Here is a 27,406-nt window from a genome sequence, read left to right as displayed (position 1 = left end):
GTGTATTGCACCACCTGAATTTTCACCCTTAAGAAAAGGGTTGAAGTTTAGAAAAATTTAATTTGAATATGAAAGCAAAAGAAGTGTTGGACTTGCGCATGGGGAGGAGGGGTGTTTCACCTCGTTGTGGGATCAAAGAAGCAGAATTCGGACCCTGCGAGTTGTGTCCCTCAAAATGTAAAAAAAAAAATTATCCAGAACAAGAAAAAAGGAGGGTCTGAATTCCACATTTCAGATTTTAAATTTCATCAGCTGCAAATCGGACCATGCGATTTGTGAAGTAAAATTTCATCATCAAAGAACTCGCATGATCCGAATTATGTACTCTGAGTTCTTTTTAATTTTTAACACAAATCAAACCCTCCGATTTGTATGCTTCCATAATTTTAAAAAACACAAAAAATTAACATATTAAAATATATCACTCATATTATTTCCGTATTAAAAATTTTTAACCTAAATTTAGTAAGTAGTTGTAGCAGAAGTGGGGACCACCACCTGCTCGAGTTGATGAATCATTTCCGAGAGACTCTCCTTAGAGGACCCACCTTCTTCAACCGCTCTGCAAGCCTTCTCCTGCATCTCCTTTGCCTTCTTCTTCATCCTCTCCGCCTCTTCTCCACCGTCCATCACCTTCCTCACCGCCTTCTCTATCATCTCTGCACTCACCACTCTCTTCTTCTCATCGAACGGCGATAAGCTCCACTCAGCTCCACCCACCTCCACCCCGAACCCATGCACCTCAGTCATCAGTTTCTCGTTGAAGAAGTGGTCCCCACATCCCGGCATCGTTACGGTCACCACCCCCGCACTCGCCGCTTCTATCACAGAGCTGGACCCGCTGTGCGTCAAAAAGCATCCGATAGCAGCATGCTTCAAGATCAACGACTGCGGCGCCCACCCTGTTATGAGCAACCCTCTCTTCTCCTTCTTCATCCTCTCTTCAAACCCATCCGGTAACCACTTCTCTTTGTTGCTCTTGTTCCTACGCACCACCCAAACAAACTGATGCCCCGAAGCCTCGAGGCCCGCCGCTATCTGGAAAAGCTGCTTGTCCGCGAGACGAATCAAGCTGCCAAAGCAAGCGTAAACCACGGAACCCTCCTTCTTGGAAGAAAGCCATCTCAAGCACTCGTTTTCACCTTCACCAGCGTCACTACTTGGCTGCTGAAGTGGTAATGTTTTTTGCACCATGAGGAAAGTGGGGCCAAGATGCCACACTTTCCCACCAGTGATTTTCTCGTAGTATTGGGCGTAATCGCCGTCGAGCTCCTTGAAGCTCATCACGATCACTCCGAGGCTGTCCCTTTCGGCGTCAACCATGGACTCCATCAGTCGACGGTGGCTTGGTGAAGGCTTCACGGAGAGGGTGATGGGTTGAGGGAGGCCAGGGATGGTGTAAGGAGCAGTGTCATCGGAATCAACGAGGATTTCGGGGTGCGATCTAATGGCTTCCATTATGGCAACGAAGAAGATGAGGTGAGGGCTGAAGATCAGCCTGGGGATACCGAGGCGGTTGGCCACGGCTCTGCTCCACGTGTACGTCGTGTCTGGGATGAACACGTCCGGTGGCGATTGCTGCATGAAGGACTCCACTTGCGGCCCGATGAGGTGCGCCGCCGTGTAGATCTTGCTGGCCGTGGTGCTATCGGTGGCGGCTGAGATGTTTTCGACGCCGACAGGGAGGCCTACTTGGTCGGATGGGAAGGGGAGGGTGTGGATGTTGACGTTGTCCGCCTCCGCCAAGAGGTGGGTGTTGGAAGGGGTGGTGAGAATGGTCACGTGATGGCCACGTGAGGCAAGGAGTTGTGCTACGTGAACGATGGGGATTTGATGACCCGGTGCCAGAAAGGGAAGGATGCATATCTTCATTGGATTGATTTTTCCCTTTGCTTTCTTCTGTAATTCAAGTTTGCTACCATCATCATTTCTAAAGGTAATGAAATATAAGGTGATTCTACCATGTCCATGTGTAATTAATTAATTAGGAAAAGTAGGTGAACCAAAAGGTTACTAGCCAAAAATTAAACAAAATCACATTAATTTATATTAATAATTAATTTTAAATTTTTTAAATTTAAAATTTAAAAAAATTAAAATTAATTAATTAAACTTAATTAAAACCTATAAAAACTTTTTTTTTTCTCTCACATTAACCTATCTACCTCTAATAATTACACATACAAATCTCATGCCGAATGTTGTCGAGGACGATGATAACGAACCATATACTGCATCAGATGTAGACAAATTTGGCGTAGCTTGAGACCAATTTGGCACAGATGGTGGTGCCAATGAAAAAGTATCCGGGGTGTAAGTTTGTGGAATATAATTTTTTGACATTCTGGCAAATTGAAGCAGTTCCTTCGACAGAGACTTTGTTATTTGGTATTGTAGCTGAAAGCCACTTTCCTTCTCTTTGTTGGCGTTTGTGGAATTATGAACTTTTTACTCGGTTTTTTTTTTTCAATCCTGTTGAATCAATAATTATTATTGTGCGAATTTAGTGATTTTTTTTATTTTGTTTATATATGTATCTTAATTTGCTGTACGGTTGTTTCAATTATGTTATTAATAAAAGAGTTTACTATTTCATGTTGACGTTGTTCCTTCGTTTTGGAATATTAGGTGTTGATTTGATGATTAAAAAGACTGCAAATTACACATTTGATCTTAGTCAAAAAGAATCTTTGAACAATTACAAAAATATAAAAAAAAAACATTCATTTAATATGAAAAAACAACATCCTAATACTTAACAAAAAAAAACATTCAATTATATTTTAACAAAAATAATTAAAGAAATAGAGACATTCACATTTGCAATACAAAAAAATTTGAAAAATATATCAAAGAACATCCATTTAGTATGAAAAAGAAACATTCTGATACTTAACAGAAAAAACATCCATATATATATTAATTCCTAGAGATTTTAGATTTACTTAAAAGTATTTGACTGATTTTTGACTAATACCTTTTTAGTTCCTAGCATTGCTCAGTTAATTAATGTTGCAATGCAACAACTATTAATGTCTTAAATAATCTCCGATGAGATCTCGATTTATATTTCCTTTAATTATTAGTGGTATTAGGTATTTGGGAATCAAAGTAAAACTATTAAATTATCAGTGGCTTCACTCGCAAGCTAAGGGAGTTAAATATTGGAGTAATGCATGTGTCGCTAAAACATAAGGTGGCATATTCTATTAGGAGGCCACTCAGATAAAGACGCATAAAACGTCTTTTTTTAAAGATGTTTTTATGTTGTATTTTAATTAATTTCTGTAAAATTTATTTGGTGTTTCTCATCACATATTATTAAATTCTTCAAAAGATTTTTTTTCCAAAAACAATAAAAAATATTTGATTTGGACTAAAACAAAAAAAGTAATAGATTAACTATTAGATTTTTTTAAAAAATTATTTACATAAAAAAATATATCACATTCATCAAAATATATATATATATATATAACAAGCTCTTAAAATTTTTATAAATAAAAAAATAAGTAATTTTTATTCGTATAATATATAAAATAATTACTATATTATTATTATATTTTAGATTAAAATTTACTAATTTAAATTTTATTTTTATTTTTAATATAAGCATTAGAAATAAATAAATTTATTATAACAAGATGTAATGTAACAAAATATATATAATATTAATTAGTTTTTAAAAAATTTTGAAAAGATGATTTTTTCTAATAAAGTGTTATTAAAAAATTAACATTATAAACACTAATTTCAATCAATATGATATAATAGGTTATTAAATATATTTAATACAAAACACATTGAATATAAATTTTTATTGAGTTTAAATTTTAAATAATTTTTAATTGAATTTCGAATATTTTTATTTTAAAGAGTTAAAATATTTTAACATCATTTTTTTGTATCTTTTTAATTGAGTCTTTGATTTTTAAAATTATAAACCTTATTTATAATTAAGAGTAATGTTTTAACACCATCAATTAGTCACACATATAAAAATACAAGAACAATTCTATTGTCATAATTATAATCTAACTTTATAAGTAATAAAATACAATGAAACTATATATAAGTAATATAACTAAATTTTATCTACATCTATTGTCACATTTCATAAATAATATAATTAAATTATATTTATGTTTATAATTAAAATATGAATAAAAATACAAAAAATTATCAGGATGGTTAATTTTTTTATTTTTGTTGTGAAAAGTTTAATTATTTTAATAATTAATTATTTTTTAAAAAAGATAATTGAATAACACAAAAAAGTCTTATTAAGAGTAATTTATTTATATATGATTAAAAAATAATTGAATAATTATATACGGTAAAAAATTAATATTATTAAAAAATAAAAATAAATTTTATTTTAAAATTAAAAATAAAGTTTATTTGAAAATAAAATTAAAAATCATGATTTTTTTTCTTTTTTTCAAAATTTATCTACGAGTAATTCTATAAATATTTTATGATGAATAAAAATATTAAACTCGTACTAAAATTTATTCTAATAAAATTTATTTTTATTATACTAAATGTTAAATAAACTATTGAAAAGAATTTTGTTTTCTCCATTAGAGAAGAATGATAAACTTCCATACTTCTATTACGTTATGGCAATAATTTGGCCTGTTATTTTTTAATAATAATAATAATAATAATAATAATAAAATTTTATAATAATAATAATAATAAGTATATCACAATAAAAAAGAAAGCACGTCGCCAAATAATTTATCATTTGAATTATATATGAATCAAATTGATAATATGAGGACTAACACTACAAAAATCGATAACAAGGTTAGGGACCTACAAAACCTTTCTTAAGATCATAGAAAAAAAACGTTTATATTTGTGTGATATATAAAATAATTATCATATTATTATTATTATTATTACATTATATATATATATATATATATATATATATATGAGCAAAAAAAGTCCAACTGTTTTAAAGTAAAATTTTTTTTAATATTTGATTAAACGTTCTTGTATTTAGTACTTTTTTTTTGCACTTCCTCTTAGTTAAAAATATAATCATTATAATTTTTTAGTTATTATTGTTAGGGGTGTTTACAGATGGGATATGGCTGAAATTTCGATCCAATCCGCACTAAACTCATTAGATCAAATTCGATATTCGCACTGTTTATGTTTGGATCAGATATCAAATATATCCATAAAATAAAAAATATTAAAAATTTATATTTTTATAAAAAAAAGTCAATAATTTTTTTTGTTTACTTTTTTAAACATATTTACTTCTATCTGATTAGAGTGTGGATCCGATTCGATCCAATCCGATCATCTTATAGATCAGATCATATCCTCAAATTACAAATCAGATACGGATAAATACTGTGGATTTATATGTATATGATCTAATCTATGAACACCCCTGACTACTACTATAGGTTCATTGTTGCAAAAGAATGTTTCTTTTATTATAAACCATTATTAGATCTTAATTACCATTAAACAACTTAATTGTCAACAAAGAGATAATACTTATTAGTCTCTGAAATTATGTTCGTATTTCAATCCATAGTTGTAAAAATCGAACTGGATCGGTTGGTTCGACCGAAAAACTAGTGAACTGGACTAGAACTAGACCCTAGTCCGGTTCGATTTACTCCTTGGACTATTTAAGGAATAAAACCGGTATGCACCCGTGCAAACCGGTCTAACCGAACTGGTCTGCTTGAAAAAATTTTTAAAATGTCTCTACAAGATCTCGAACCAAGAATCTTGGAGCAAAAACAACCTTTACTTGCCACTTAGCTATTGCACTTCTAAGTACTATATTTGACAAATACTAATTATATAGTATACATAAATATCTAATTTAATTTAATTTTTATTTTTTCTATTTTTAAAATTAATTATATTTTAATTATATACCATTATTAATATAAATATAAATTTCACTAAAAATTTATTAATTTACTTGATCTATTTTATTGCTAGTATTGTGATTAAGGTTATTTGTTTTGATGTTAGCGTTAAAATCTACTGATATTATAGTTAGATGATATGCTTTGTGAATTAATTATTTTTTTTATTGTATCAAAATAAGATACTATTGTAGTATTAAAATTTTATAGTTTTCTTATATTAGTTATTTTTAGAAGTTGAGACTTGATTCTTCATAAAATGTTAGTGAAGATATGTATTTTAAATTTTAATTTTAAGTTTTTAACTATTTTATATTTTATATTTACGTGAGACCGGTTTTATCGGTTCAACCAGTGATTTATCGGTTGAACCAATAAATCAATGAACCAGTAGTTTGACCGGTTTGATCACTGGTTCGGTTCTAACAACTATGTTTCAATCTAATTTCAAAAATTTTGATTTACTTAATTTAGTCTCCCAACTTAATAGTTATGAATCACATTGGTTCCTAATCTTATTTTTGTCACTGTCTCACAAAATCGTTAACGACATACTGAGATGGACTAACGATTGCTACATTATACATTCTAGCGACTATTTGATGTGATAATTAAAATTTTTTACCTTTTTTTTTCAGCTAAACACTTAAAACCCTAATATGAGTCACGGATACCTAAGTTAAAAAATCAAACTAAGTAAATTGAAACTTTAAAAATCATATTAAAGCTCGAATATAACTTCAAAACAGAACTTTAACTTATGTAGTGATTAATTTAAATGAGAATCAAATAAATCAAAATTTAACAATTTTTATCAATGTTTTCAAATTCGAAATTTCTATACCAAAATTAACTAGGATTTTTCTTTAAATTAAAAATTTAATGAAATAGTGACTTTAATTATCTTAACCAATGTCCTAATTAATTATTTTTATGTCTTAAAAGAATTGTATATGAGAAGAAAATAATTAATTTGTCTACTTTAATAAATAGTTATTTTACTAAAATGAAAGAAATTATTTTTTTTTAGAATTTTTTAAGAACTAATTAATATTATATATATTTTGTTACACTACATTTAGTTATAAAAATTTTATTTATTTCTAATGCTTATATTAAAAATAAAAATAAAATTTAAATTAGTGAATCTTAATCTAAATATAATAATAATATAGTAATTATTTTATATATTGTACGAATATAAATGAATTATTTTTTATTTATAAAAATTTTAAGAGGCTTGAGCTTGTTATATATATATGTAAATAATTTTTTAAAAAAAATCTAATAGTTAATCTATTACCTTTTTTGTTTTAGTCCAAATTAAATATTTTTTATTGTTTTTGGAAAGAAAATCTTTTGAGAAATTTAATAATATGTGATGAGGAACACTAAATAAATTATACAGAAACCAATTAAAACACAACATAAAAATATCTTTAAAGAAAGACATTTTAGACGTCTTTATCTGAGTGGTCTCCATTGCGTTAAACACATGAATTAAAGAACAAATCTAAGAAAAACGAAAGCATTTAGAAACTTTCTAGGAAAAAAAATGAAGTAATAATAGAAACAAGTATTTAGTTATTATGTGCTCTTAAAATATATGTTAAAATTATTATTAATAAAACTTTGTAAATCTTTTACTTTAACATACAAATATATAACAAAAATATTAAAAATTAAATTTTACATATCTTTTATAAAAAAATAATTAATAATTGTAATTGTATTTTTAAAACATATCTTAACAAAATTATAAAGGTAAAATATGGATTATTTGATGAGTTAAGTATTCTAGAAAGCAAATGTATGGTTTTAATTTGTTCTGATTTATTAATTGTCTATCATATTAATATGATGACAGGTAAGATACAAATAATAACAAAATAACAACTATATAAAATCATAAAGTAAATGACACAAATAAAACAAGAATATTTATTTGGTCTTGAGAGCTTTTATAAATTTTTTCATTTAATAAGATGACTTCTGAAATTATTAACATGAAGAGTTTGAATGAGTATTAGAGTTAATTCTGTTTGTAATAATCACTGTGAATCTAAATATATTGAAGGAGTTAAACTCTAAAATATAATTTGAGATTTGCAAAATGTTACTAATTTTGTCATTGACTTCTTAATTATATTATTTATGTCTCCAAAATTTAAACAAAAAATGTCTTTAGTTAGTCTCCTATCTAATTTTTGGCCTATTTGCTTGTTGCCGGTAGTAACATAGTAAACCTCGCAAATGACTAGTACGTTGGATAACATAAAACATTGTCGTGTTGGTTTTGGGTACTAAACTCCCAATAGAATGACGTTGTTTTAAGATTAAGAGAGTTAAAATGTCCCCAAAATAAAGTAATCACTTCATCTTCTTCAAAAGTAAAACACTATGTGGTCAAAATCCTGACATTCGCAATTGCTCGTTAGGATTATTGTGATGAAACAATTTAGAGTTTATTGGAACCCTACTCATCATTAACGACTGAAATCGTTGAGAGAAGAACCAAGCTTCTTAGCAAAATCTCCTGACATAGAGGCAGGTGTACAGTAGATAAAATTAATCTTTTTCCATCTCTTACCATGTTAAGGTATGTGTCATTATGAATGTTACTTTAGGATTTTGTATAGGTTGATGAAATATATTTAAACTAAATTATTAGCTAGGATTTTTGTGTCTCGTGTGGATAGGAAATTTTTAGTATGCTCTATTTTCACAGACCAATGCCAATGATGATAGCTATTTCAGACAATTTTTATTTGTGTTGTGTTGTGATCTGCTAACTCTATTATTAATAGTGTGAAACTTCATTAGTTAAAAGTGTTTACTTTTGTTTATCATTCTGATAAAAAAATTGATGGATATCATGTTCCATCATAGTGGAATATTTAAGAAAAAAATTAATATAATATTAATTTATTCACCTGATAATAGAAATTACTTAAAAGATTTAGATGAATATACACATGATGTTTTCTTTGCAAGAAATTATTACAAGAGAGGGGTCATACTAAGAGAGGGGTCCAAAGAAGAGAGCTTATGTAGTTGCTACTGTTAGTGGGAGTGCACCTGAAGGTGCTGCAAGCAACACTACCACTGATGCACCACAAGCTATTTAAACTCCTCCTAATGAAGGTATTCAAAATCTTCATCTTGTTGGTGTTACTATCATAGAAAATTTTTCAACACCAACAATTGTACCCCAAGATGCAAAGATTGACTTATCTTAATTAAATTGTAGCGGATCGCAAAATGAGGTTCGAGTAATGAATCCAATTTGTTACCACTATTTTGTCATAGTTCTTTTGTCACACTAATCCAAACTAACAATAAGTTCTCTAATTTTGTATTGGCACCAGCACTACTAGTACAATAATATCACAGAAGTTGCTAACTAAAAAGAGGATCTCACCTCTATAATATTGATCTCCTACAAAGAGCAAGTATGCAATAATAGTTTTTAACTTGTCCAATTTTATGAAGTTTGTCTATGATTCAAAGCACCAAAAAGAAAAAAACACCTATTATTAGATACACTTGCTGATGATGTTTGATCATATATGGAATTAGCTAGAGCATTGGGGCTTTTTTTTATTTATTTAGAATTATGAATACCACATCAACCAAACTTTATAGCTTTTTTTTTGGTAGTCCATATTTTAGTGATGATTTAATCTTGAGATCTTTTTGTAATTTTTTTTGTAGCTGTTCTATGGTGTTTATTTTTATATGTTGCATTGACATTTTGATAATTATGATAAGAAACTGCTATTGTTAATTTATTTGTGATTTTTATTCAGTTTGGTATTTAGGTTTTATAATCTATCAATATAGACCACATTAATAAAATAGAAAATGATCCTCAAATACTTTCATTCATCCATAAACAAATTACATTTGTTTCTGTGTGAAAGTGAACTCCGAGGTATAGCTCGTTCTGGTGATGCTTGAACTGGCTTTTCTTGGTGTAAAGGGAATGGAACGTCGTCTTCTCCTAGGGAGGCGGCGTTGGGTACCTACAAAGGGATTCCAACGCTCAAGTAAGTATGAGTGTGGGATAGTTTAGAATAAGACTGGAATGAATTGCGTACCTTTAGATTGTTAGCTCATCAGTATATATAATGAGTTGTTCGAGTGGTTTGTTATTTAGGTTAGTTATTCGTATCTTTGTTGCAAGTTTGACGGGGTTCATGGTTTGTTAGGATGGTGGTAGTCTGAGTAAGGAGTTTGTTAGAGAAGGTGTCTGCCAGTTATATTAGACTCCGAGATATATGCGATTTGTGGACCAAGGATTGAGTAACGGTACATAGCCCCCAACCTTGACCTGTATTTCAAAACCGAGGTATAACAGGTCGAGCTTAATGTATAGCTCGGAGGTGGGTATAAAGGCAGCCCCCAAGGTCGATTTGTTTTTCCTTGGTTGTTTGAAAAAATGTGTCAAGGTTGCGTTTTTGGCAATAAATTAATTTGGGAGTTTTGAAGAAAGAGAAATTTTCGGAGAACGTGTTAGGTGGTTTAATGCTTTATTGAGAATAGGGACAATCTTGAATCAGGACCATTATTTCGTGGACTGGTATTCGGAATCAATGGTTGTAGTTTATTTTGGAGTTTTGGTTTTTTACCTGAAGATTTGGTTAGTGGGCTAGTGGATTTACTTGGACATGTGGTTTACTGCTGTCGTTTTTACTTTTTCTCTGCGTTTCCTAAAGATGAGCAAAAAATCTTAGTTTTTTGTTTCTGTTCTACTTTCTTCCTTGTTAGTTCTACTGTGGTTCTTACTGATAGATAAGGGAAAATGGTGGTGGTTGATAAGAAGGTTAAGGGTAAGAGAAAAGGGAGGTTAACGATAGTACTGATAAGATTGTGGAAGAGATTTTCGTTTGCGACCCTCTGAATCCTTACGGTTGGGTTGCTAAGTCGGTGAGGGGTTGGGTGTCCGCTTTTGATGATGATCTTAGCGTCTCTCAATTGGGTTTGCCGTCTTCTTGGGTTAGGGAGGGTAGTGGTATTGAACTAAAGTTTTCGCCATGTAGTGTTGTTGATAGGGTTTTCCATCGTGGTGAGGGATTTGAGTTTTTTTATATGTATAGTGCTGTATTTGTAGAGTTAGGGGTTAGGTTTCCTTTTTCTGAGTTTGAGTGTGGTGTTTTAATGCAGCTGAAGTGTGCTCCATCGCAATTGCATTCCAATTCTTGGGCGTTTGTTAGAGCGTTCGAAATTTTGATGGGTGTTTTAGAAATTGAGCCGTCTTTGGAGGTGTTTTTTACGTTGTTTCAATGTAAGGGTGTGAAAAAGGGGTGTTAGTTGAACCATGCTAGTGCCCCAGGACGTGCTATTTTTAGCTTATACCGTTCGTCGTTTAAAGGTTTCAAGTCCATGTTCCTGAAAGTTGGGGTAGTTGAGAGTGAGTTTCCATGGTATATTGATCATTGTTTGCTGGAAAGGTTTCCCTTGTTCTGGGTTCCGTGGCCTAGGCAAATTCTAGGTATAGATAGGATGGAGTATAGGAATGAAATGGTTGTTGAGTTCTTGGTAAACCATATATCATCGTCCTCTCTGCTTTCTGTTGTGGATATACTTGAACTTGAATTTGATAAAGACGTTTTATCTGAATATATAGGTAAATAATCTAGTTTCTTTTATGTATTTGTATACTCGTGTGGCTGTTTGTTTTCTAATTATTTTGACTTTTGTAGTGGAGAAATCCCCCAAGGTGACGTCGAGTAGTTTGTGGGTATTTTTTCGATCAAAGAATGTTGAGAAGCAAGGTTCGAGTAGTCAGGTTGTGGCTGAGGTTGGTGCCGAGGTGAATCATAGTTCCCTAGCGAAGAAGGTTAGCTATAAGAGAAAAAAGGGGGAGAGGAAAGAGAAAGAGGCTAATGTGGCCGAGGATAAGCTCAGTGTGAAAAGCATGGATTTGGAACAGGTTAAGAGATTTGCTGATAATCAGAGGGAATTGCATGGTTATAGGGGGGATGAGGACTTGACGTCAGTTTGGTGTGAGCACTTCCCTTTCCCTGTTGTTGCTGATGAGCAGGCTCAAAATCCTTCTGATGTGAAACTTGTGCATGGTGTTGGTGATGTTGGCGTTGCACAGTACTTGCAGGTATTATCTGTTTTCTAGTTGAGCTTTTAGCTTGTTGTTGCATTGTTCGTTTGATAGGATTTGTTTTCTATTTTATTCAGGTAATGGGATTATGGTTGCTTTGTATTGGTTGGACTCAAGAACTTAAGCATGCTCGAGACTCCTTTGATAGGGCTTCCATGACTTAGTTGATGCAAGAGAACGTGGAGAAATCGAGTAAGCTGCATGATGCACTTGATTTAGTCAATTCGTTGCAAGAGAGGTTGACAGCTTATGAGAAAACTGAAAAGGAATTGAAAGAGAAAAATGTGTCTCTTGAAGCCAGACTGGTGGTGCTTGGTGTAGAAAAGAAACAAGCTGAGACTGAGAAGGAGGATCATGGTCTGTAGATGTTCTCGGCTGGGTTTGAAAGGGCGGTTTATCAGGCGAAACTTCTGGCGCCTGCTGCTGATTTGTCGAAAATGGATCCTTGTAAAGTTGTTGTAGGCGATGAGTTGGTTGAGGATGAGGATGGTGTGGAGGGGGAGGGTGAAAACCCTGATGTTTGAATTATAGTGAAATATGTTGGATATGTAGGATTTGACTTTTAACTGTTTGGCTTTTGTTTTTGGAACTCTTTTAGGCTTATAGCTCTTTTGATATTAGATGTTTTGAATTGATGGCCTTTGGCCAAACAGGCTTGGTAATGTGCAGGGTTTGAATTCATATTTGTGCTATATCCCTGATATATTTTTCGGCGAAAAGTTTTGAATTTGTCGTTTCATTAGTATTGTTAGAGTATGAGATGGTGCATAAATAATTGTTTGTATTCTATTATGTTGGAATGGAAGATTGTGGGGTGGTGTGCCTCATTAAAACCTCTCCAGCAAAACCCTCCTTAGGGATAAAATCTGGTAGTAGGAAAAAGAGTGCATCACTATGTTCGACTTATAGACTAGCTAAAATACATATGTGTTCCAAGTATTTGGTAGAATAGTTCCATTGAGTTTCTGTATTTTGTACGCTCCTTTGCCGATGACTTGATGTATTCTAAATGGACCTTCCCAATTAGCGCTTAGCTTGCCGTGTCCTTGCGGCTTTCGTATGTCTTCGACTTTTCTGAGGACCAGGTCTCCTTCTAAGAATGTCCTTGGTTTGAGCTTCTTATTGTATTTTTGAGTTATAGCTCGTTTTGCTGCTAATTGTCGTAGTGCTGATTTATCTCGATCTTCCTCGACGAGGTCGAGCTCGGCTCTTATGTTTTCAACGTTGTTGCTTTCGTTTGCATTTGTGGTTCTGGTGTTTGGTATGGATACCTCAATTGGTATCAGGCGTCGCATCTGTAGACTAGCTTGAAAGGTGTTTCCTTTGTCGATGATTGTTCAGTTGTGGTATAGCTCCACAATACTTCGGGGATGAGCTCGGCTTATTCTCCTTTTGAGTCGTGGAGCTTCTTTTTAAGACCCTGCAAAATGATCTTATTTGCTGCTTCTGCTAAACTGTTAGTTTGTGGATGTTCGACAGAAGATAATTGTTGGATTATTTTGAAATTTTTCTAAAAAAATTGTAAATCTTTGATCTATAAATTGTCTACCATTGTAAGTTATAATGAATTGAGAAATACCGAATCGACATAGTATGTTTTTCCATACAAAAGAAATCATTTTTTCAGATGTAATTTTTGACAAAGGTATTGCCTCTATCCATCTTGTAAAGTAATCAATGGTGACAATTAAAAAATTAACCTGGCCTGAAGCAGGTAGAAATGGTCCGAGGATATCTAGCCCCCATTTGTTGAAAGGCCAGCATATCTCGGATGCGCATAACTGCTCGGCCGGGTTGTGGATGATTGGTGCATAGCGTTGGCAGTGATTACAATATTTGACTTTGTTCATGCAGTCTTGTTGTAACGTTGGCCAATAGTAACCTGCTTGGAGGATTTTTTAAGCTAGACTTCGGCCGCCTATGTGTGTTCCGCAGACGCCTTCGTGGATTTCGTCCATTGCTAGCTTGGCATCTGCAGTGTTTAAACACCATAGTAGAGGTCTTGTGAATCCTCTTTTGTATAGCTCGTTGCCGAGTAGGGTGTAGAAGCTTGCTCTTCGTTTAAACTTTCGTTGGTTTTGGATGTTGTTGGGGATGTTACCCATTTGCAAATAAGTTATGAAAGGTGTTCTCCAGTCCTCTTCCTGTGAAATACTCGAAATTGATGTTAGCATAACACTAGGTTCTTCGAGTGTTAGTTGGGATAAGACGGGTGTTGCAGTTTGACTTGTTGTTGCTAATTTTGAAAGGATATCTGCTCGACCATTTTGTTCCCGAGGTATATGGGATATATTAAATTTTTGAAAATTACTGACGAGGTTATTAACGATGGTATTGTATTTTTTTAATAGTTGCTCTTTTACCTGGAAATTACATGTTACCTGTTGTACCACGAGGAGGGAGTCGCATTTGATGTTTAGATGTGTTATGCCCATTGTGTGAGCCAGTCGCAGTCCTGGTATTAGAGCTTTATACTCTTCTTGGTTATTACTTGCGTGAAAGGTGAATTGTAGGGATTGTTCTAGTTGCGTTTTGTGTTTGTCTTTGAAGACTATTCCTGCTCCGAAACCCTTGCTGTTTGAGGCTTTGTCGATGTATAGGGTCCATATGTTGTCTTTAGGATCTTGTTCTGCTAAAGTGAATTTTGCGACGAAGTCGGCCAGTGATTGTGATTTGATGGCTCCTCAGGATTGGTATTAGATGTCGTATTCTGATAACTCGATCGACCATTTGATTAGTCTTCCTGCTAGCTAAGGCTTCGTCAGTCTTTGTCTTAAAGGTTGTTCTGTTCTGACCACGATGGTGTGGCTTTGGAAGTAGTGTCGCAAACGTCTGGCGATTGTTACAAGGGCTAGAGCTAGTTTTTCTAGCTTCGGGTACCTGACTTTGGCGTTTTGAAGGTATTTGCTGATGAAGTATACCGGGTACTGTTGCTTTCTTATTTATGTTACTAAGACAGAGCTGATAGCGTAATTAGTGATAGATAAATAAATATAAAGTGGTTTACCGACTTCTAGAGTCCGGAGGATTGGGGGTGTTGATAGTATGGCTTTGAGCTCCGTAAAAGCTGTTTCACATTCGTTGGTCCAATGGAACTATTTTTGTTTCCTAAGACTTTTGAAGAAATGATGTGATCGGTGCGCTATGCGGGGTAGGAATCTGGCCAATACTGCAAGTCAGCCGGTCAATTGTTGGACTTCTTTAATTGTTTTTGGGCTTATCATCTTTAGGATTGCTTGGCATTTTTCGGGATTGGCTTCTATACCTGGGCAGGTTAGCGTGAATCCGAGGAATTTTCCGCTTTGGACTCCGAAAGCGCATTTTTCTGGGTTGAGTTTCATGTTATATCTTCGAAGTTGTTGGAATATTTCTTTCAAGTCATTGATGTGCTCTGCTGTATGTTTGGATTTTGCTACCATGTCGTCAACATAGACTTCGATATTTCAGCCAATTTGATTTATGAAAATCTTGTCCATGAGTCTTTGGTAAGTAGCACCTGCATTTTTTAGTCCAAATGGCATGACCTTATAACAAAAATTACCATTGTCAGTGATGAAAGCAGTTTTATCTTGGTCAGCCTCATGCATTAGGATTTGGTTATAGTCTGAATAAGCATCCATGAAACTTAAACATTGAAAACTAAAGGAGTTATCAACAAGTTTATCAATGCATGAGAGGGGGTATGCGTCCTTTGGACAGGCCTTGTTAAAGTCTATACTCTATATAGTCCACACACATCCTTCACTTACCGTTGTTCTTTTTTACCATTACCACGTTGGCTAACCAAGTGGAGTATCTGAGTTTTTTGATGAAACCGGCATTGAATAGTTTCTAGGTTTCTTCCAGAGAGGCTGCCCTTTTGTTTGTGCCAAGGTGTCGTTTTTTCTGGGCTATAGGTTGGACTGATGGGTTGATGGCCAACTTGTGGCAGATGACTTTAGGATCTATCCCTGGCATGTCTGCTGGGGTCCATGCGAATAGGTCGACGTTTTGTCTCAATAGCTCGGCTAGTTGACCTTGTTTATCGTTTTGTAGCGCATTGCCGAGGTATGTATATTTTCCTTCGTCGATTGTTAACTGGATTTTAGCAAGGTCGTCTGTTGGCATCGGTCGTTCTTGATGGTTGGTTCGCGGGTCCAGCTCGGCCAGGGGGGCAGTTGTTCCGAGTTGTATACTGCTTGAACATACTGTTGCTCAGTTTGTTTTGGTTGTTCGGTCTTTAGGCTGGCATTATAGCAGTGCCTGGCTTCCTTTTGGTCTCCGTGGATAGTCACAACTTGGTTATTGTCCTGCGAAAAGAACTTAACACACAAATACACAGTAGAAACAATAGTATTGAATGCATTCAAAGATGGTCTGCCCAGAATGATGTTATAAGGGCTTTTGCAATCCACGACAAGGTACTGTATATCTATTGTCTTACTGTTAGGATATTCCCCCAAAGTTGTTTGTAAACAAATATAACCTCGAATGGAGACACGCTCACCTGAGAAACCTACCAGTTCTCCGGATGAAGGTTGGAGGTTCTTGTCACTCAGTTTCATCTTCTGGAATGTTGAATAGAACAGCACGTCTGCGCTGCTCCCTAGATCCATCAAGATTTTCTTTACCAGTGATTCTCCGACCTATGCTGTGATGACGACTGGGTCGTCCAGGTTTTGATTGTTTGCCTTATAGTCTTTGGGGATAAAAATTTCTGGCTTGTCCCTGTTGATAGGTTGAGATAGAGTTGATTCTGTCATTGTCATCATAGCTCGGTATGACCTTTTTCTTGCCGAGTTCGTACATCCGCCACCTGTAAAACCACCAGAAATGCAGTTTATTATCCTACGTGGTGGATTGATATCACTGTCTACCTTTTCCCCTTTATCTCGGGAATTGTCAGTTGCTTTCGGTTGTTGGCCGAGGTCTTCCGTGTTCCGCCTTCGTCCTCGGATGTCAATGTATTTGTCTAATAGTCCCTGGCGGGCAAGCTTCTCAAGGAGATCTTTTGCTATTACGCAGTCGTCTGTAGTGTGACCGTACTTTTGGTGGAAAGCACAATATTTGGATCTGTCCACGTGCCGTTGGTCCTGATATGTACCGGCTCTGTTTGGGAGTTTGATGAGTTTTGAATGTAGCATGTCTTTTATAATGTCCTCCCTTTTTGCGTTAAAGGGGGTGTAGCTGTCGAACTTAGGAGTTAGTCTGAATGATTTCAGATCTGTCCTGCTGGCTGAGTGCCTGTTTCGTCTTTCTTCTTCTCTGTTTGGTGTAGGTTTTTCCGCCCTTCGCAGTGCTCGGAATTCTTCAATTTTGATCTGAGTTGTCGCTTTTTCTCGAAACTCGGCCAGGGTCTTGGGTTTCGCTATTACTATGGATTCTTGGAATTTTCCTGGCCGGAGGCCACTTTTTAGGGCGTCAAGATGTACTTCGTGGTTTAGATTGGGTATTTCGTTGGTTGCTTCAACGAATCTAGTCATGTAGTCCTTTAGGCTTTTATTCGACCCTTGTTTGATGGTGCTCAGGTAATTAGAATTGTGGACGTATATTTTGGATGCAGCGAAATGATTGACGAACTGGTCGGCCAGCTCATCGAAGTTTGAGATGGAACTCTGGGTAGGTTGGAAAACCAAATTAGGGTGGCTTCATCTAGGAAGGTTGGGAAGGTTCGGCATAAGATGGGGTCAGACTCCTTATACATGAACATCATGGCATGGAACTTGGTGACGTGGACATTTGGGTCTCCTATTCCTTGGTAGGGTTTTAGGGTTGAAGGCAAAGTGAAATTTTTGGGCATTTCAAAGCTCATAACTTCTTTTGTGAAGGGGTTAGTTCTTCTGGTGGTTTTTTTGTGGTTTTGGGGACGGTGTGTTTAGTTTCCGAGGTGTGTTCGTCGTTGTCGTCCTTGTTTTCAGCATTTTTGTGTTCTTCTTTGGTACGGTCATGCTCCATCTGTCGTAGGAGCTCGGCCATTCTATGATTTTCGGCCCTGAGGGCCTCATTGATCGCCAGGATTTCGGCTTGATTGATGTCGGAAGGGGCGTGGCTGTTTTCATCCGCCATGTCTGTGTCCTACAAAAAGAAATGAAAAAATATGCAGAGTAAAAAGTTGTGGGGTTAGAGAAATTTTGGCCCCACGGTGAGCACCAAATGTTCTTGTGTGAAAGTGAACTCCGATGTATAACTCGTTCTGGTGAGGCTTGAACTGGCTTTTCTTGGAGTAAAGGGAATGGAACGTCGTCTTCTCCTGGGGAGGCGGCGTTGGGTACCTGCAAAGGGACTCCAACGCTCAAGTAAGTATGAGTGTGGGAGAGTTCAGAATAAGACTGGAATGAATTGTGCACCTTTAGATTGTTAGCTCATCAGTATATATAATGAGTTGTTCGAGTGGTTTGTTATTTAGGTTAGTTATTCGTATCTTTGTTGCAAGTTTGATGGGGTTCATGGTTTGTTATCATCCCGGTTTGTTAGGATGGTGGTAGTCTGAGTGGGGAGCTTGTTAGAGAAGGTGTCTGCCAATTATATCAGACTCCGAGATATATACAATTTGTAGACCAAGGGTTGAGCAACGATACAACATTTAATATTGTCAAACTTTTACCATCACAACTAAAATAATAACTAACATGAAAAACCAACAATCCTAACAATTATATTATACATGAGTGCTCACTTCAACTCTCAACTTACCAATTTTGAAAGCTAGATTGACACTTGCTTGTTCATTATTATTGGGAGCAGCATTTTCTATTCCATTATCATTTTATTCTACATTCTCAACCAAAAAAAAAATTACACTATCTTTTTTTACTAGTATATATATAGCAAATATACAGTTAACATAAAAGAACTCAACACAAATCTTTAAAAAAATTCATGTTGTAATTCAGACATTCAAAAAAAGATTTATGTGGATGGGTATCTGTTTTAGACCACTAGAATACACGACAGTATCCTTATCCACTTGGCATGTATTACAAAAGTTCGCCTATTTGTTAAGTGAACTTTATCAAAAAAAAAAAGATAAATCCTGAAAAATGATATTTTTTAATTTTTTTATAATTAATTTTTTTATATTTTATGATAGAAAAAATATTTAAAGCTAGGTAGTACTTGCAAAATGAGTCATTTAGATAAAGATATCAAAAACGTCTTTTTTTAAATATATTTTTTAATAATTAAAATTTAACGTATATAACCGATTAAATTGTGTTATTTTTATTAAAATTTGACCAAACAAATCAATTTTACTGAAAAACCAATAAATTAAATTTTAAACCGGTCTAAATTAATATTTTTTTATATAAAAAATGGCTATAATATCCTTATTTTAAAAAAGAACTAAAATACTCATATTATGTATGTATGTATGTATGTATATGTATATTAATTTTGAAAACTCTAAATCCTAACCCTATGACAACAGAGAAGAAAAGGGGCTACAATTTAGGATTCTCAAAATTAATATATATAATAAGAGTATTTTAGTCATTTTCTATAATAGGAGTATTGTAGTCATTTTCTATAAAAAAAAATAATTAATTTAGACTAATTCAAAATTTGATTCACTATTTTTGCGGTCAAATTATTTTATGTAACCTAATTTTAACAAAAATAACATAATTTAATCGATTATATGTGTTAAATTTTAATTATTAAAAAACATCTTTAAAAAAGACATTTTAAACGTCTTTATTTGAATGGCTCCCACTTGCAAATACTTTAGCACTATAAGTGGCAGGTTCCCCAAGTGAGTGGACAAAAAAACACTTTGAGCATCACGAACTTCTGAAGCTAATTAATACGTTGTATTTTGTAATGTGTTTGATAATAATGTATAAGACACACATGTATAAATTAAATGTTAATTTTATTTTTTGTATCTTATGCATTACCGAGTTTTATACATTGATAATTTTTAAAATAATTAATAAAAATAAAAAGATCAAATTTTATGTTCTATGTATTGGATATCAGTGTTGCAATTTAAAACAAAATTATATATATATATATATATATATATATATATATATATATATTGTGTATATTTATATACCATCATATTTCAACAAACAAATAATAAATTAAACATATACTACTATATCTATTAATTAATATTCATGTCTCAACAAACAAACACAACCTAAGTTCCATCAAAATATTGTGTGAGGATCCATCTTCCTCAACCACTTTCAAAGCCTTCTCTTGCATCTTTTTGGCTTTTTTCCTGATCTTCTCCGCTTCATCAAAGCCGCCCATCAACCTCTTCACGGCCTTTTCTATCCACTTCCTTTTCAACGAAGGATTCCACCTACGGCAGGATGAGGTGCGACGCAATGGTGAGCCTCACGACGGCGGTATTGTTCGCAATGTCCACTACAAGAAATAAAGGGTTTAGTCACGAAAAAAATTGTGGCTAAATTTTAAGATAACCGTAGCAACTATACATTGGTCACGAAAAAATATTTATGACTAATTGAGAGATTGTATTTTCAATTTGTCACGATTTTAGTGTTATTAACTACCGTTTTAAACATTGTGAAGATCTTCAAAGAGCCATAATTTGTATATCATTGTCCACGCATAATACCGTGGCTAAATAAGAATAATTAAATCGAAAAGTATAATTCTACCACATTTCATCCGTAGCTAATTTGTGCATGTCGAATTTTTCAGCCACAATTTTTTTTGTGAAAAATACTAATAAAGATTCAATATAATAATAATAATACAAATCTAAATTTATATATAATAAGAAATAAGAAAAAGTTTAACATAAATAAAATAAATTCTAATTCCTTATAGAATAAATATATTTAAAATTTCAACTATTATTTATTAAATACACCACTATATTTTGATAATACAAATCTAAATTTATATAAAGCTTCTTGCTATTATAAATGGCAAATATTAATTATATAATATACATTCAATTACATAATTTTATAGATATCTAATTTAATTTAATTTTAAATTCTCTATTTTTCAAATTAATTATATCTTAATTATATACCATTATTAATATAAATATAAATTTTACTAAAACTTTATTAATCTGCTTGATTTATTTCAATGCTAATATTGTGATTAAGGTTATTTATTTTGATGTTAATTTGTGAATTAATGATTATTTTTATTGTGTCAAATTAAAACACTATTGTAGTATTACTGAAAAAGTATATATTTTTTATATTGATTATTTTTAAAATTTGAGACTTAATTCTTTCATAAAATGTTAGTGAAGATATGCATTTTAAATTTTAATTTTAAACTTTTAACTATTTTTTATTTTTTATTTACGTGACATCGGTTTTATCGGTTCAACCAGTAATTTATCGATTGAACTAATAAACCAGTGAACTAGTAACTTAATCGGTTAAATCACTTGTTCGGTTCCAACAACTATTCATATAGTGTGGTTAAAGAAAGTGTTTTCAAGTGTTGCAAAAAAGTAGGAGTTAAAAGACAACGTGAATGATGGAAAGTTATATTGAAATTTGTCCGTGATTACTTTAACTTTCTGCCAAAAGTTGTTAAGCTCACATTAAGATGTTAAATCTTGAAAATTTAGCCTAATCATTGTTGTTTAGATCGTCTTTTAACTTTTTTTAATCTTAAGAATATTTCTTTCTATTCTACTATTTATTATTTACTAAATATACTTTAAATTATTTTATTTTTAATACAATAGTTATTTATTTATTTTTATCTTTAATTTTTACTATAACAATAAATAACCAAAAAACTACTTTAATAAATATATAATCCTCACAATCTCAAATATATAACCCTCACAATCTCTCATTTCATGCCGTTGATAGTTGAAGATTTAAACAATGCACTATCATTTAATTATTTATCTATTATACATTAAGTAAGTTTTGTAAATATTTTTATCTGAAAAATTTAATGTTTAATAAATTGTAGGACAATTTACTTATTTAAATTGTTTTACTCTCAATATTACGTAAATACATTCTTTCAGAAACTGATACGTAAATACATTATTTCACATATCTATATAAACCGCTACTAGCAGCTAGTAGCGGTTTACAAGAGAACAGAAACCGCTAGCACCAGCCGCGGTTTACAAGCAAAAATTGCACAATAGAAACTGCGATGACCTGCCGCGGTTTATGTTTGAAACGGATTGGTCATAAACCGCTGCTGCCAGCAGTGGTTTATGTGCATTGGTGTGTGTGCGTAAACCGCTGGAGCCTATAGCGGTTTACGTAGAGGATGGCTGCCTATATAAACTGCGGAGCCAGCCGCGGATTATTCATTTTGAGGTTTTGTAAGGTTGATTAGAGAGAGAAAATTCTAGAGAGAGGTCAGAGAAAGTTGAGAGCGGGTCCGAGGTATTTGAGTTGCGACTTCCGGCGGGATATCATGGCAGACAGAAGGAGCATGTATCGACTGAACGGTGTTGCGCATGTTGCCGGTACCATTGGTGACGAGGTTAGTTAATAATTTAGATATTTTTTAGGGTTAGGATTTTTTTAGTTAGAAAAATGGTATGTAAGGTAGAATATACAGAGCTTATAGATTAGTACCTCTAGTTTTAAATTAGGCTTCGCATGTTAGGATGTTAGTTTAATTGGTTTGGCTTGTTGTTTTGAATTTTATTGTTAAAGATTTGTTATACTTTTATAATTGTGGCTGTTATTTAATCAGTTTAGTGTGTTGTCATTTTTGTTTTTGTAATAAGTATGTATAATTTGAACCTCACTGGTTTATTGACGACTTAGTTATAGGATTTAGGGATTAATTTGTTTATCGGTTCAAAAGTTGTTGACGGTTTAAGATATTTGTTATTATTAGATAGGGAATTTTCTTATGGATTGGAGAATTTAATTGTATCCTGCATTTCTTTTATGTTATGTGCAGCCCACTAGGTGTATATACAGTGTGAGACGGCAACAGAACATGCCCATGCATGAAAGGATCATCCCGTATTTAGAGAGGATTGGATTGTACCATTTGGCCAGGCTAAACAACCAATGGTTCTGGTTGGATGAGTCATTGGTTAGTGCGTTCGTTGAGAGGTGGCGTCCTGAGACGCACACGTTCCACATGCCTTTTGGAGAGTGCACAGTGACATTGCAGGACGTGGCTTTTCAGCTTGGGTTGCCTGTCGATGGGGAGGTTGTGAGTGGTTGCCTTGGTGAGTTTGAGACATACATGGAGGGTGGTCGACCAGCCTGGGAGTGGTTTCAGGACCTATTCGGTGAACTACCACCACCGAATAAGGTCAAGCAGATGACGGTCCATTTTACATGGTTTCACGAGAGGTTTAGTGTGCTACCACCAGATGCGAATGAGGAGACAGTCCGCATCTACGCACGTGCCTACATCATGATGCTTTTATCTACTCAGTTATTTGAGGACAAGAGTGCGAATCGGGTACATATACGGTGGTTGCCATTTGTGGCGAACCTTGATGACATGGGGCGGTATAGCTGGGGTTCGACTGCGTTGGCTTGGTTGTACCGATGTATGTGTCGGGTAGCGAACAAAAATGTGACTAACCTTGCGGGTCCCTCCAGTTGCTACAGAGTTGGATATTCTGGCGTTTCCCCTCGTTGAGGCCGTCCGGGTTTGATGTTTTCTCTTTTCCACTGGCATCTAGGTATGAGTTATGCTTTTTTCAAACCGTTTTAAATTTCTTTTGTGTTTTTCAAGTTTGTGTCTCATCTGCTTACTAACACTCTACCTCTCCACATTTGGCCCCTCCATGGTTTATATAGGGAGCCCAATGACACACACTAAACGTAAACCGCTATAGGCACCAACGGTTTATGCACGCATACCAACCAACATAAACCGCTGCTGGCACAGCGGTTTATGAACAACCTAGCGTACATGTAAACCGCGGCTGGTACTAGCGGTTTCTGTTCTCTTGTAAACCACTACTGACAGTAGCGGTTTATATAGATATGTGAAACAATGTATTTACGTATCAGTTTCTGAAACAATGTATTTGCGTAATATTGAGAGTGAAAAAATTTAAATAAGTAAATTGTCCTAAATTTTAATTACTAAATTAGTTACTAAAATTTTATTACATTAGACAAATTAATTATCACATAAAATTGTTATAAAAAATTACAAATCAATTTCTTTGTTATTTAATAAAATTGTAAACTTTTATCTAGGTGACTCATAAATTAATTAGTATTAATTTTTTTATAACTACAAATAATTGTAAAATAATTAATTAATGGAATATACCAATTAAATAATAGTATATATAAAAAATTTAATTCATAATTTCACAAAATAATTTTTAAAAAAATAGTTATGCATATAATAAGAGTACAATATTCATAAAAAAATATACAGTGAATACTAAACCATGTAAATAAAGACTAATTTTTTTTAATTTATCTTTATTTTTTAATTAAAAAATAATAAAATAATTTATTTTTAATAAAAACTGAAATTTTTTTATACTTAAAAATGATTGAACATTTTATTATCTATTTAAATTATATTATTTTAGCTAAATAAATTGTATTTTTATAATTAATTCAAATATTAGAATATTATTTTTATTTTTATAATTTTTATTTTATCCAAATTTATTTTTTTATATTTTTAGATTTAATTTCATAAATATGTGTTAATGTCAAAATATTTAAAAAATAATACTATACATTAATAAATTTATTTAAAAAATTAATTTATTCAAGATAGTATAATCATAGTACATTAATATAAACAGGAAGTATAATTACAATAAGTATAGTTACGAAAAATATTGTTTGTAACAAAAGGTTATATTTTAACCACCATGACAATGTTTCGTGATAAATAGAAGACATACTTATTTATTTTTACCATAATTTAGTGTTCGTAATTAGAATTTGATGGCTAAATTCCACTTTTATGGTAGTGGTATGAGAAGCTTTTCATGTATGCAGGGAACAAAAAGTTCAATTTTGATTATAAATAAATAAAGAAATTTAAAAAATAGGACTAAACTTAATAAACTAAAAAATAATGACACTAAAAAAATCATATATCATAATTGATATTAATAAAATAAAAAAGCAAATATTTTTAAAATCAATTAACGTAAAAATATTTGTATGCAGAGGGAAGAAATTCAAAAAAATCGGAGTGGTGATCTTTTTTACTCTAATCCAACTTTAGTTAAATAATTACTATTTACATTATATCAATTTAAATATAGCTAAAATTATTGTGATTTGGATGGACTTTTATAATATAATTGCACAGCAGCCATAGTCCTTAGTGTGTGTATGTCACGGTATAAACTTCTAATATGTACATCATGCATTGTTGGATGCACTATAGCAGAAAGCCACAATTAAAAAAAAAAAATACAGCACTAGGTACAATTATTTGAAGCAAGATAAAGAAGACATATATAAAAGAAATTCAATTGAACACTGAAAAACATGCTATGTCATTCTATAATTGGATCTCGAATATAATACTCCCTACCACGCCAAAAGCGAGGGATTGAAGCCATGCATGCAGTCTATCATATTTTGTTATATTTTAAAAGTAATATATAAAATAATTAAATGCGAGCACCTCGTGGCCTCGTGGACAAGCTTCGTTCATCCTGTACATGACATGACTATAAATGGAACGAAACACAACACCTAACTTAGCTGTCAAAACTAAAGTGAACCCTGTAACCGAGGCTTACCGAAGGATGCCAATATCAAGGCCGTTGAAGATTTACTTCCTACCCTTCTTCGCGCAGGGACACCTCATCCCACTCGTGCACCTTGCCCGCCTCGTCGCATCACGTGGCCAGCACGTGACCATCCTAACTACCCCTTCCAACGCACAACTCTTGGACAAGATCATCGACGAAGAAACCGCCGCCGGCCACCACATCCGCGTCCACATCTTCAAGTTCCCGTCAGATCGCCTCGGCATCCCCGCTGGCATCGAGAATCTCTTCGCCGTCTCAGACAGTGTCACCGCCAGCAAGATCTACATGGCGGCACATCTCATCAAGCCTGCCGTCGACTCCTTCATCTCCGAATCCCCGCCGGATGTGTTCATCCCGGACATCATGTTCACCTGGAGTGTAGCCTCGGCGAAACAATTCAACCTCCCGAGGGTCGTCTTTAACCCTATCTCTATCTTCGACGTTTGCATGATCGAAGCCATTAAGGCTCACCCAGAAGTATTCGAATCTAATTCAGGTCCGTACGAAATCCCAGGGTTACCTCACTCTCTAACGATCCCGATAAAACCATCGCCGGGTTTCGCTAGAGTCACGGAGCCACTCGTTGAGGCCGAGAAGGACAGCCTCGGCGTCATTGCCAACAGCTTCAGAGAGCTCGACGCTGAGTACACCGAGCACTACGAGAATCACACCGGAAGGAAAGTATGGCCTATTGGTCCTACTTCTCTCATGGTGCAAAAGACGGCTACAAGTTCCGTTAGTGAAGAAGAACATGAATGCCTGAAGTGGCTTTCTACCAAGGAAAACGGCTCTGTCGTTTACATCTGCTTCGGGAGTATGTGTCTTTTATCGGATGAGCAGCTTTACCAATTAGCCTTGGGTCTGGAGAGCTCTGGACACCAGTTTCTGTGGGTGGTGCATAGGAAGAAAACCAATGATGATGAAGGTGAAGGTGATGAGAAGTGGTTGCCCCATGGTTTTGAAGAGAGGATGAAGAAGGAGGACAGAGGGATGGTGTTAAAAGGATGGGCACCACAACCGTTGATCTTGAATCATGCGGCTGTTGGAGGGTTTGTGACGCACTGTGGGTGGAACGCCACGGTGGAAGCTATCAGTGCGGGGGTTCCGATGATAACGATGCCTGCTTTTGCAGACCAATACTATAACGAGAAGCTGATAACTCAGGTGCATGGTTTTGGAGTGGAGGTTGGTGCAGCAGAATGGAGCATATCGCCGTTCGAGCCGAAGACGAAGGTGGTGGGTGCGGAGAGGATAGAAAAGGCGGTGAAGAAGTTGATGGACGGTGGAGATGAAGCGGAGAGGATAAAGAGTAAGGCCAAAGAAATGAAGGAGAAGGCTTGGAATGCGGTCCAGAAAGGTGGGTCCTCGTACAACAGTTTGACTGAGCTCATTGATCAGCTTCAGAAGCTGGTGCTTGCTGCTCCTGCCGCCATATCCAGCCACCTAGATTTATGAAGCTACGGATTATATGATCATCTAGCATAGCTTTATCCATGCATGCAGTTTCATTAATTATACATGTGCACCAAAATCTTAATAAGTTCTGAAGCTGTATGTTTCGCATGTTTAAAATTTTGTTCTGAGTTAGGGTCAATTTGTCTACTCCAAGAACAAATGTTATGTTTTGTTTTAATTTGTTTATTCCGATACTGTTTAAAATCAGTGAATAAAACACAGCAAAACATAGTATTTACTCTTCAA

The 27,406-nt window shown here is 33.9% G+C and overlaps 3 protein-coding genes across 3 annotated transcripts; 1 reads left to right on the top strand and 2 right to left on the bottom strand.

The window, feature by feature from the left end:
• Nucleotides 1-169: 169 nt before the first annotated feature.
• LOC130967061 (UDP-glucose flavonoid 3-O-glucosyltransferase 7-like) lies at nt 170-11,296 on the bottom strand. Its single transcript, XM_057891883.1, has 2 exons — nt 11,268-11,296; nt 170-1,930 (listed from the first exon to the last, which is right to left on the bottom strand). Exons 1-2 carry the CDS (start codon nt 11,294-11,296, stop codon nt 463-465), a joined length of 1,497 nt encoding a protein of 498 aa, XP_057747866.1. The 3' UTR covers nt 170-462.
• A 5,356-nt stretch (nt 11,297-16,652) lies between these two features.
• LOC130967060 (uncharacterized) lies at nt 16,653-17,489 on the bottom strand. The gene has a single exon (XM_057891882.1). It carries the CDS (start codon nt 17,487-17,489, stop codon nt 16,653-16,655), a length of 837 nt encoding a protein of 278 aa, XP_057747865.1.
• Nucleotides 17,490-25,596: 8,107 nt separating this feature from the next.
• On the top strand, nt 25,597-27,406 carry LOC130969451 (probable UDP-glucosyl transferase 73B6). The gene has a single exon (XM_057895181.1). It carries the CDS (start codon nt 25,628-25,630, stop codon nt 27,158-27,160), a length of 1,533 nt encoding a protein of 510 aa, XP_057751164.1. The 5' UTR covers nt 25,597-25,627; the 3' UTR covers nt 27,161-27,406.

The sequence above is a fragment of the Arachis stenosperma genome, chromosome 3 (assembly GCF_014773155.1).
Source record: "Arachis stenosperma cultivar V10309 chromosome 3, arast.V10309.gnm1.PFL2, whole genome shotgun sequence".
Taxonomy (NCBI): domain Eukaryota; kingdom Viridiplantae; phylum Streptophyta; class Magnoliopsida; order Fabales; family Fabaceae; genus Arachis; species Arachis stenosperma.
This window is presented reverse-complemented; position numbering and strand designations above follow the sequence as displayed.